General features: G+C 43.0%; 1 protein-coding gene and 1 long non-coding RNA gene across 2 annotated transcripts in view; both read right to left on the bottom strand.

Moving 5' to 3' along the window:
- The window catches only part of LOC135072096 (stalled ribosome sensor GCN1), a 56,596-nt gene that overhangs the window by 27,306 nt on the left and 16,986 nt on the right, over window positions 1-12,304 (bottom strand). Inside the window, 6 exon segments of the mRNA XM_063966047.1 lie at window positions 641-764; window positions 1,009-1,137; window positions 1,913-2,107; window positions 4,783-5,016; window positions 5,727-5,949; window positions 6,747-6,883. Coding sequence (XP_063822117.1) covers window positions 641-764; window positions 1,009-1,137; window positions 1,913-2,107; window positions 4,783-5,016; window positions 5,727-5,949; window positions 6,747-6,883 — 1,042 coding nt within the window.
- On the bottom strand, window positions 8,868-9,641 carry LOC135071606 (uncharacterized). The gene is made up of 2 exons (XR_010257300.1): window positions 9,372-9,641; window positions 8,868-9,084 (listed from the first exon to the last, which is right to left on the bottom strand). It is a non-coding gene; the product is annotated as an uncharacterized LOC135071606 (long non-coding RNA).

Genomic DNA, 12,304 nt, shown 5'->3' on the forward strand with positions numbered 1-12,304 from the left:
TATAAATTTTGTATGGCAGGCAACAATACAAGCCAATGACGTCATTATTTTGTCAACTCAATTTAACTACTCTTTTCAATTACAAAGCAACCAAAATTCTTATATTACAGGTAATTTGTAATTGATTCAGTTTTTAATGCCAGATTGAAGTGTCTTGGGGAATAGTGTCAAAATGTATTGACGGACCGCGTACGCATTTTGTTTTGTTCGCTTAAAGACATTATCAACGCGATTTGGTTATCGTGAGGCGATCGAAGGAAATGAAGGGAAAGAGCTCGAGGGAGGTGCCGGTGCGATGATATTGAAGCAAAATAAATTAATAAATAAGTGTCCCCCACAAACCGAGATTGGGCCTAATATGTACCTGATGCAATGTGAGGTATTATTACGGGACTAAAAAAGACACTCCGACACAAAAACAAAATGTATCGACCTTGGAAATGTATTTATTTTATATTTATTTTTTTAGTCTTTAATGTCAGAACTTTTAGTACATAAGGCTTTGAAGGTTATAAGGCATTCTCTGCCATTTATAGATCGATTCATCCACGAAGACGCGCCTCCACCTCTTTTTGGTTTAATAAGACCAAGAAATGCAATATCATTAAAAATATCTGAACTGAAGTGTAATTTTCCTTACCTTCACGGTACCTGTAGTTTTTCTTCTCTTGTACCGCGTCCGTGAGTTTTCCCATAACGTCCATCGATTTTAGTGACAAAATGCCAAGCCCTTTGATAAGACCAGCGATACCGTACGCTGCACCCTGATAAATAATAAACTTTGTAATTTAACAGCAACATAAATGTGAGATGAAATTATGCACGTAAACGTCACATTCGATTTGAAGGCGAACTGACAGGGGCGTCTTCACAGTTACCACGGTAAGATAAACAGTGAAGAATGTTCGGTGTGTGTATGCGAGACGGATAATCCGGAATATTTTCACTGTTGTTGTATAGAAGTAGACTTTAGTGTACTGTCTATAAGAGCCGTTATCGCGTGCTCACCTTCCGGTCGCCGTACTTTTCTGCCGTGAGCAGTTGCTTGACGAGGCGCGCCATGATGCCGTTGATCTCGTGTTCCAGCGCCTTGGAGTTCACCAGGTGCGGCAGACAGTTGCTCACCGCCTCTTGCACCTGCCAGGTGGGACTTGGTTTATGACAAATTCCTAGTTGTGTTGTGAGTTGGAGAACAATGGACTACTTCTAATTGGAATACATTCTCTACACTTTTTTTTAAAGATTATTATATTACTCCCGTTAGCCCCTCGTACTAAGCTAAATATGTTTGTATCACGAGTGTGCTCACCACAATAGTCGAGCGGCGCCGTGAACCGAACCCGCGTTCCCCGGATCACGAATCGGCCAGTCCGACATCTTCACCGTTCGGCTATCGTGACTTTCGAAATGTGATTACGTGAATAAAGAAATTCAATTTGCACGAGACAATCGATCAAATGTAATAGAATAACTGGCATCAGTAGTGCTCGTTTGGTGTTGTTAAGCATGCGTCGACTGTATGTTGAGGCTTGGCAATTGGCATGCGTATCGTCTGCAGGATTAAAACATGACGCTATTTTCGTAGTTTCGAGTCCTGTCACTGCCGCTCATGCTGGCATCTCACTTTGCGTGAAAGAGATTGTATTGTGTGAGAGTGAGAGAGATGCTCGAAACTTAGGAATGAGGGCTATCGTTTTTATACTTAACAGTTGGCACCCCTGGCGATTGACAGCCCCTTACTCTACAGTGGCGCCATCTTGATGAGTGCAAATGCGATAGTCCTCCTACCACTTTAGCGCTCACCAGTTGGTGCCACTGTCTTCGCTACTAGCAAGTGACAGGAGCTTACTCTACAGTGGCGCTAACTGGTGAGCGCTAAAACGATAGCCCTCATTGTCCACAGCAGCGGTACCTGCTGGCTGGGCGTGGACAGCGCGGCGATGAGGCGCAGCGTGATGGGGCGCACGCGCTCGTCGTTGTGCGACAGGTGGCGCGCCAGCGAGCCCATCAGCAGCACCACGCTCTGGCGCACGCAGTCGTAGTGGCCCGACTTCGGCGCCTTGTCCAGGAAGTTCTCGAACACCGGCAGCTGGCTGCTCACGGTTTCCTGTAGACAAGAACTCGTGTCAGACAGAGGACGAGCGAGGAGACCCGCTGCGCGCGCACGTCACGCAACAAACGTGAGCGGGAGACCTTTATTTAAAAAATGTAAAACGACATTCGATCTGAGGAGTGTAATGTTAAAATGAATTCGACTTTGAATTCTCGATGTGATTTAAAGATGTTGCGTCTTTTAATCATCGGTTAACGGTGTTAACTACACCAATGAACATTTCAGAACAAAAAGAATCGTAACAAAAGAACGAGAGGTAGGGCTGCTGTGTAGGATCTACAACTTGACCCCAATAAAAACCCGACTATAGTCCGGTCGCCGAGCACGTAGAATTTCGTCCAATGACCCCAAGCTACCTATCCTTATCGTTTGCGCGTAATTACATTGCTGTCGTGACTGTGCGACGGGCGGCCGCAGTGAGTGTGCGAGCGCGAGCGATAAGGATGGGTAGCTTGGGATCATTGGACGAAATTCTACGTGCTCGGCGACTGGGCTTTAGTGAAGGTCATGTTTGTCAAGGGGGAAAGTTAAACGTAACAAAATAAGTCATCGTCGTGGTTAATCTGGCTGTTTTTACATGACCTAGGTAGGATTAATAATACTAACACACACATGCACATATACATTACATACGCAACACAAACTTAAAGAGCATTGTGTTATTTATTTTTTGTTTTGTGTAAAACTTAAATATTAATGTCTAGTTGTCTACCCACTTGATATGGCTGCCACAGAATACCAGCGTTATACTCTAGGTCTTGACCTAGGGCATAGCACATGCTGAGTGGCTGCCATTTTAGTTCAAATTTAACTACATAAGTAAGTAATTACATTGTTGTAAGTAGTCTAAGGATGTTTGGACTAAATAACGGAACAAACTGCATTGAATCTATATTGCATGTTGTGTCAGCCTATAATTGTTGTTGCATTGTAACTTTGTTCATAATTGTTATTTTTAAGTGTACATGTTGTTATGTAACAATGTTGGTAGACCTAATAAATAAATAAAAAAAATATACATATATATTTTTCTTTCTTTCTTTCTTTCATCGTGCTTACCTTCCCGTACAGATCAACCACAGCCATGGCAGCGTCGAACATGACGGCACGCACGGCCTCGTGGCGGTCGCCGAGCGCGTCGTGCACGAAGAAGGTGATGAGTCATCGTGCTTACCTTCCCGTACAGATCAACCACAGCCATGGCAGCGTCGAGCATGACGGCGCGCACGGCCTCGTGGCGGTCGCCGAGCGCGTCGTGCACGAAGAAGGTGATGAGTCATCGTGCTTACCTTCCCGTACAGATCAACCACAGCCATGGCAGCGTCCAACATGACAGCACGCACGGCCTCGTGGCGGTCGCCGAGCGCGTCGTGCACGAAGAAGGTGATGAGTCATCGTGCTTACCTTCCCGTACAGATCAACCACAGCCATGGCAGCGTCGAGCATGACGGCGCGCACGGCCTCGTGGCGGTCGCCGAGCGCGTCGTGCACGAAGAAGGTGATGAGTCATCGTGCTTACCTTCCCGTACAGATCAACCACAGCCATAGCAGCGTCGAGCATGACAGCACGCACGGCCTCGTGGCGGTCGCCGAGCGCGTCGTGCACGAAGAAGGTGATGAGTCATCGTGCTTACCTTCCCGTACAGATCAACCACAGCCATGGCAGCGTCCAACATGACAGCACGCACGGCCTCGTGGCGGTCGCCGAGCGCGTCGTGCACGAAGAAGGTGATGAGTCATCGTGCTTACCTTCCCGTACAGATCAACCACAGCCATGGCAGCGTCGAGCATGACGGCGCGCACGGCCTCGTGGCGGTCGCCGAGCGCGTCGTGCACGAAGAAGGTGATGAGTCATCGTGCTTACCTTCCCGTACAGATCAACCACAGCCATGGCAGCGTCCAACATGACAGCACGCACGGCCTCGTGGCGGTCGCCGAGCGCGTCGTGCACGAAGAAGGTGATGAGTCATCGTGCTTACCTTCCCGTACAGATCAACCACAGCCATAGCAGCGTCGAGCATGACAGCACGCACGGCCTCGTGGCGGTCGCCGAGCGCGTCGTGCACGAAGAAGGTGATGAGTCATCGTGCTTACCTTCCCGTACAGATCAACCACAGCCATGGCAGCGTCCAACATGACAGCACGCACGGCCTCGTGGCGGTCGCCGAGCGAGTCGTGCACGAAGAAGGTGATGAGTCATCGTGCTTACCTTCCCGTACAGATCAACCACAGCCATGGCAGCGTCCAACATGACAGCACGCACGGCCTCGTGGCGGTCGCCGAGCGCGTCGTGCACGAAGAAGGTGATGAGTCATCGTGCTTACCTTCCCGTACAGATCAACCACAGCTATAGCAGCGTCGAGCATGACAGCACGCACGGCCTCGTGGCGGTCGCCGAGCGCATCGTGCACGAAGAAGGTGATGAGTCATCGTGCTTACCTTCCCGTACAGATCAACCACAGCCATGGCGGCGTCCAACATGACAGCACGCACGGCCTCGTGGCGGTCGCCGAGCGCGTCGTGCACGAAGAAGGTGATGAGTCATCGTGCTTACCTTCCCGTACAGATCAACCACAGCCATGGCGGCGTCGAGCATGACAGCACGCACGGCCTCGTGGCGGTCGCCGAGCGCGTCGTGCACGAAGAAGGTGATGAGTCATCGTGCTTACCTTCCCGTACAGATCAACCACAGCCATGGCGGCGTCCAACATGACGGAGCGCACGGCCTCGTGGCGGTCGCCGAGCGCGTCGTGCACGAAGAAGGTGATCGCGGCGGGCGCGGCGTGCGCGGTGAGGCGGGGCGCCAGCGCGCCCAGCGCCACGCCCGCGCCGCGTCGCGCGCCCCACTCGTCAACTGCTGCCTCCACCACGTGCCCAAACTGGTCGAGCTTGGCCGGGATCAGCTGGGGAATTATTGTCATTAAAGTAAGGCCTACTGTCCAAATACACCGCACTTCACACGCGCTATCGTCAATGGAGAAGTTTCCAATTTTTTTTTAATAAATCTTGAAAATATAAGTAAAACTAATAATAATTTGAAAGAATCATGAAAATATCTCTACAAATACAAAAGTTACAGGGCCCTAAAGTTGCGCATAACAAATATTCGCGCCATTTTGATCGGTGTAGTCACGACAGTAATTCGGAGTACTAACGAAAATATGGAGGTAATTTAAATAATTAATTTCTCAGCCATTTCTTGATGGATTTCAAAAATAAATTCACCGGCTTTTTAGTTTTGGTCTTTATTTTAATCCCATTCAGTGAAATCTAATGTTTTCAACATCACGAAACTTCTTCATTGACGATTACTTGCATCTTGCAGTTTCAATAATAAAATTTTGGTACAACTCTTTTTGCTTTTATGTCGCAAGTTTCGTTTTATTTTTGGTACCAAACAAATATTTTTCCATTCTTTCTCGTTCTAAATAAGAAAGTACTCACAGGCAGCTTCTCCTTGTACAGGTCCATGAGCTTCTGCAGCACCAGGTCGCCGCGCGCTGCACCGGCTCCGCGGGGTGCGTGACGTCATCCAGCACGAGCTCCACTAGCTTTGGCTCCTGGCTCCACTGCTGCGCGAGGGGTAGTCTCTCCCAGAGCTCAGTCTACTCACCGGCAGCTTCTCCTTGTACAGGTCCATGAGTTTCTGCAGCACCAGGTCGCCGGCGGCGGGGTCGGGGTCCCTCTCCACGAGGTGCGCCAGCGCCAGCGCCGCCGCGCGCTGCACCGGCTCCGCGGGGTGCGTGACGTCATCCAGCACCAGCTCCACCAGCTCCGGCTCCTGGCTCCACTGCTGCGCGAGGGGTAGTCTCTCCCAGAGCTCTTCGGCTAGTTTTCTGTATACAATAAGTTGAATAAGTGCACAATTTTTCGCTTCTATAGTCTGGTCTGTGAGCACGTAGAATTTTGTCCGACTGTGCGACGGGCGCCCGCAGTGAGTGTGCGAGCGCGACAGCAACATACTTACGCGCGAGCGATAAGGATGGGTAGCTTGGGGTCATTGGACAAAATTCTACGTGCTCACAGACCGGGCTTTCGCTGAAAAGTCTATATTATTGTAATATGGACTATTCAGTTAGAAACGAAAAAATTTTACTATTGTGTATTCACTGTTGAGTCGAATATACCTTTATTAAAATAAAACATTTCAATAAAGGTATATTCGACTCAATAGTGAATACTCACACTCAGGCATATGTAGGAATTTCCCCATCAGAAGGGCGGAGCTTACCCACTAAAACCCGACGGTGTTCTCTAGGGCCAATGAAACGGAGCCGCAGATTGTACTAAATTGGACATTCGTCCGAGGCTCAGTGGTGAATATTCCTAGATTCAAATTACTATGCAGCGTGCGACATATGTATGAAATTGTGGAGATGTCTATAGTCTGGTCTGTGAGCACGTACAATTTTGTCCAAAGACCCCAAGCTACCCATCCTTATCGCTCGCGCGTAATTATGTTGCTATCACGCTTGCACACTCACTGCGGGTGCCCGTCGCACAGTCGCGACAGTAATATAATTACGCGCGAGCGATAAGGATGGGTACTATGGGTAGCTAGGGGTCATTGGACAAAATTCTACGTGCTCACAGACCGGGCCTTAGAATAAATAACAATAGCATGTAGACTGACTTGTTGTCGGGCGCGACATCGAAGGTGGCGATGAGCAGGCGCTTGGTGAGCGGCAGCGCGTACGCCTCGTCCGCCAGCATGCCCGGCAGCCGGTCCTGGACGCACATCAGCGCTCGAAGCGCCGCGTCGCGCACCACCTGCGCGAGTCAAGTAAATGTTCACAGCGAGTCTTTCTTAGGGCCTCAACTCGCGTGAAGCGGAGTGTGTAAAAAATATGGTAGGGCCCAAAAGATAAGATAAGAAAAACTTTATTTGACACAAAAAGAAAAAATAAAAAATAGAACAAAGGGACTTAAAACTATACACGCATATTTTTGTGTCAAAAAGGCGCTCGCTCAGCATTAATCGAGCCATCGCTGGTTTTCAGCGGGTGCCTCTCCAACCAACATTTAAATTTAAAAAAAAATAACATTATACAAAACATTGACAAAGAGGGCGCCACTATCTCACCGCACAATAATTACAACCAACAAAAAAGATAAGGAGACACGTAAAGTGCCCCATAAGGGCTACCTTTTCTTTCTTTTTTTATTATTTACTATATTTCGATGTTCATAAGTGCCACTTGTGGTCTAAACTGAATAAATATTTTAGATTTTGATAACGCGCAAACAAGGTAGACGATAGACCCGTGCGCAGACGTATGCGTCAAGTGGCAAACTTTTATACAAATTATACGCACTTAGTACAGTTTCGCGAAAATGTAAATCTAAATAAACTCAAAGGTGACTGACTGACATAGTGATCTATCAACGCATAGCCCAAACCACTAGACGGATCGTGCTGAAAGGATAGTGCCAGGGTCTGGACCAAGTGCTGCCCAGAATCAACCCATAGTGCATTTTGTTCCTCAGACCAATACTAATGTATTAACCGAAGCGCACTGCAATCTATCCCTGTAGGGCTAAGATGCGCGCCGTGATAAACTGCTATCGCGGCGTTATATCGATTTTGACGTCACTATATCGTTTTATCTACCGGCGCTAACATGGCACCCCGAAAATTATCATGTCATCTGTCAAAATGTGATAGTGATAGATTTGTTTTTTTTTTTGTGATAAACCTGGCAAGCCCTAACATGAAGCGCTAACTATATCATATTTTGACATCACGATAGGATAGGATTTGGTGTTTTTATCGTCCTCGATCCTTGCCCACGATAGCAAGACGATAGGAGATTAACTTTTTTGCAAGCTACTTTAACTCTATTTATTTATCATTTACAATGGTAAATGACATTTTACGATTAATTTGAGGCTAGAAAAATTCAAAGAAAGGAATCTAGAACCTTTGTGATACTTTTACTTCTAGGTGGAGATTGAGTTTTAGTTCAAGAGTTTATCAGAAGCAGCATTTTGTAATTATTGCAATGGATGTGAGGCGAATCTTGCGACAGTTTATAATCATTAACTGCAAAATCTAAGTGCTCCCACAGTCCCACCCACATTTAATTATTACATTACCTACCTTGTAAAATAACCATTACTTACTTACCTACTTAGGTAGGCAGTCAACAACAGTACATCAGACAAATATTAAGTTGCAAATGACGTGAGATACCTCATAGTGTTTAGCTTGATTTAAGTACCTACCTACTGTCATCTGTACATAATCTTGTAAAAATTATTGAAAATGGGGCGGAATGTGGTGACCGAGCTTCTTATGTCTACATTATTTTCAAACAGTGGCAAGGTCATTGTCAGAAATTAGCATTGGGTGGGATATGTAATCAATAAAAAAATGCTATAATAACAATGAGAATAAATGAATTTTACTAATTTTATAACTTGACGGTGATACCATACATACATTCCACATTACTATAAATCTAATTCCTCCGTTTGGACTTTTTTAAGGGCTTTAATGTGACAGGATGATAATCTTGTACAATTTATTCCATTATAATAAATTCATTCATCATCATCTCAGCCATAGGACGTCCACTGCTGTAATGCTTTCCATGTTGCCCGATGGGGCAGCAAGGTTCTGGAGTGGAGGCCGGGTACTGGAATACGCAGCGTGGCACGTCCACCCACAAGGTGGACCGACAACATCACGCAGGCCGCTACCAACCAGGCAATAAATTCATTATTGCAGTGTAATTTCAAAATAATTCAACCATTATTTACAAAATCTTTATTTGGAAAACTTTTGTTTTACAATAGCTATTGATAATTTCAAACACTAACAGAATTCCATGAATTGGTTAGCCTAGCCAGTATCCTTGAAGTTTTTTGCTGATTGTTATTGTGAATTTTCATGACAGTGAGCGAGACTTGCTTATGTCTGCTTTAGAATGAAATAATCACTCATAATCCCACACTTCTTCATCCACTGTCTGAAAAAAAAAAAGAATAATATTTAAACACAATTATATTATTACAATTACATAAACAGTTCATAAATAGAAACATTTACTTAATCCTATTTGTATTTTAAGTTTACATACAAAATGTTGATCATCAATATTATTACACAGTGAAAGAACTATGTGAAATAAATATAGGAAAGAAGGTGAAAGCTTATTTGTAGGAATAAAGATATTTTTCCTTTTATTAGGTGTTATTACTTATGAAAATCAAGATGTGCGGAGTATAGCTAATATTTTAGACTTTAGGTACTTACTTTGCTACTTATGTGTGTAACTTTATTTCTCAAATCTCAATAAACTTTCTGACTGCTTCATGTACGTTGAATAATTACTGTAAACCTCGCATTATGGGATAGGTAGTGGAGTTCGGACTTCGGTTATTCTGTTAATTTTGAAGACTTCATTCTTTAATACTATCGGTATGATTAGGAATTCTTCATTGTTTTTCTTTAACTTGGTTATCTCTTCGTTTGATATTTTCCGTACTTTAGAAATATTAAAAATAAGACTGGAAACATAAAAAAACAAATGACATTGGGAACTTTTTGCCCCACTTTTCGAAAAGTAGCGGACACAAACGAAACCTATCACAGATGATACATACTAATATCCAATGAATTTCCGTGCATTTTTTTTTCTCTCTTATATGGGAATATTGAGAAAATGAAGTTTTAATATTTTATTTTATTTTACATTTAGGTAACATTTTTGACGACCTCCGTGGCGGAGAGGCGCACACACCGGTTTTCAAGGTGTGCTAGCCAACCCTGAGGTCCCGGGTTCGATTCCCGGCCGGGACAATATAGAAAACGATCTTTTCACATTGTCTCTGGTTTAGGTGTGTTGTGGTTCGTCGTTCCCGATTTCCATAACACAAATGCCTTAGCTACTTATTTTGGGTTGGAGTAATATATGAGATGTTGTCTAATATTAATTTAAGTATTTATACTATTTTATTTATTTATATTATTTTATTTATATTTTTTATTTATTTATATTATTTTATTTACTTTTATTGGTTACTCTGCAATGCCAAACAACATAACATGTAAAAATGTCAAATCATTTTAGACAAATATATTTTCAACTTAGACTCGTCATATCTCAGAATTCCCATATCTCACAACATAGCGCTTTAAGTGAATATACCTATAAGTATAAAGCTTTGAAATAAAATACGTTTCATCTTTGTCCGCCGTGGGGCAATTTCTCATATTAAAGTTCCCAATGTCCTTTTAAAAACACAAATACAATGATACAATAAACAATCAATACAATCAAGCAGTCATGTAATGTCAACAAATTTGACATAACTTTTTTTTAATGACGTTCTCACTGCTTTAGGATATGTGTTTTAGCCGAATTAATAGCAGAAATGAACGAGATTGAACGAATGAGCTAAAATATTTCAAGGTTGGCCAACATAATTATTATTATATGTAAATATATTTTATCTCAGCATTAATGCTGGTAAGAGTTAGACCAGATACGGGCCAAGCCAAGTATCTGATCCATAGATTTATGAAATACCACCTGTTACATTAATAGTTGGTTCATCCTGTAGGAACCGCCTCACTATACGGCAGGTGTTCAGTATTGCCGCTTTCTGCATCGTGATATAACAATTTTCGTGGAGATCTATAACTTTAAGGCTATTAAGCAGATGATTAGGTATGACTCCAGTGCTGGAGAGCACCAGTGGCACAATGTACACTTTGTTAAGCTTCCAAATTCTGATTATCTCTTCTTTTAATTCTGAATATTTATGTATTTTTTCCGAAATAGTATTTTTGATGTTATGGGTGTTAGGTACTGCTACATCTATTAGAAATGCAATCTTATTAACTTTGTCTACCAAGGTGATGTCGGGTCTATTGCAATGAATGGTGCGGTCTGTCAAGATGGCTCGGTCAAAGTACATTCTGTAACTGGGACTCTCCAGCACAGACTTCGGTTCATATTGGTAATATGGTTTAGATTTTTCGGAAATCAGTTTATGTTTAATAGCTAATTTCTGGTGAACATAGTGAGCGATTTGGTTATGCCGGTGTGTATAATCATTTTGGGTTAGTAATGGGCATGCATTTATGATGTGTTGAATGGTTTCCGGGTATCTATGGCATTTTCGACAGCGGTCATCCTGTGAATTGGGGTCTTTTATTATGTGCTTCCTGTAATTTTTGGTATTTATAACCTGATCTTGAATGCTTATTAAAAAACCTTCAGTCTCAGGGAACAAATAACCAATTTTAAGCCATTTGTTAGAAGCCTCAGTGTCTACATGAGGTTGCTCTAGATCGTGTATGTGTCTGCCATGTAATTGTTTTCTTCGCCATGTCTCTATTTTTTCCTGCTCTGCTTGCTGTGATGTCTGATAGATCTTATCTGTATCCAAGAGGTTAAGTGGGGTCAAGTTTTCGTCTGATTCTATAACTGCCTTGTGAATGGGACTATTTGATTTTGTATAAAAGAAATCTCTAAGACTGTTTATTTGACTTTGCCACAGTATTTTTAGGTCTACTAATCCTCTTCCACCTTTGTATCTTTTAATTGACATTCGTTCTATTGCTGATTTTGGGTGCAAATATTTGTTTTTAGTTAATGTTGTTCTAGTTTTGATTTGTAAGTTTGTTATATCTGTAGCTGTCCATTTGATAACTCCGAACGAGTAAGTTAAGATCGGTATCGCGTATGTATTTAGTGCTTTGAAAAGATTTTTGGAATTAAGTTGCTTCCTACATATTAGTTCAACTCGACGTATGTATTCACCAGTAAGATCTTTTTTTATTTGTGTATGGTTAATATATCTATTTTGTTTAATCCCTAAGTACTTATAGGTATCCTCCGTAGTCATTGCTGTTATATTTAAGTCTTCCTGTATATTATAGTCTCCCGCTATTATTTTACCTTTTTGAATGTGTAACGTTTTGCATTTTTCTACCCCAAACGTCATATGTATATCATCACTAAAATTAGCTGTCAATTCTACTAGGTGTCTCATGTCTTCATTTGAATTTGAAAATAGTTTTATATCATCGACGTACATTAAGTGTGTTATTTTTGTTTGCTTGGTTAGGTTATAGCCTCTCTCAGAATTATTTAATAATGCAGATAGTGGGTTTAACGCCAAACAAAACCACAAAGGACTCAATGAGTCTCCCTGGAAAATGCCATTACGAATTTGTAT

This window comes from Ostrinia nubilalis, chromosome 5, assembly GCF_963855985.1.
Source record: "Ostrinia nubilalis chromosome 5, ilOstNubi1.1, whole genome shotgun sequence".
In the NCBI taxonomy this organism is placed as follows: domain Eukaryota; kingdom Metazoa; phylum Arthropoda; class Insecta; order Lepidoptera; family Crambidae; genus Ostrinia; species Ostrinia nubilalis.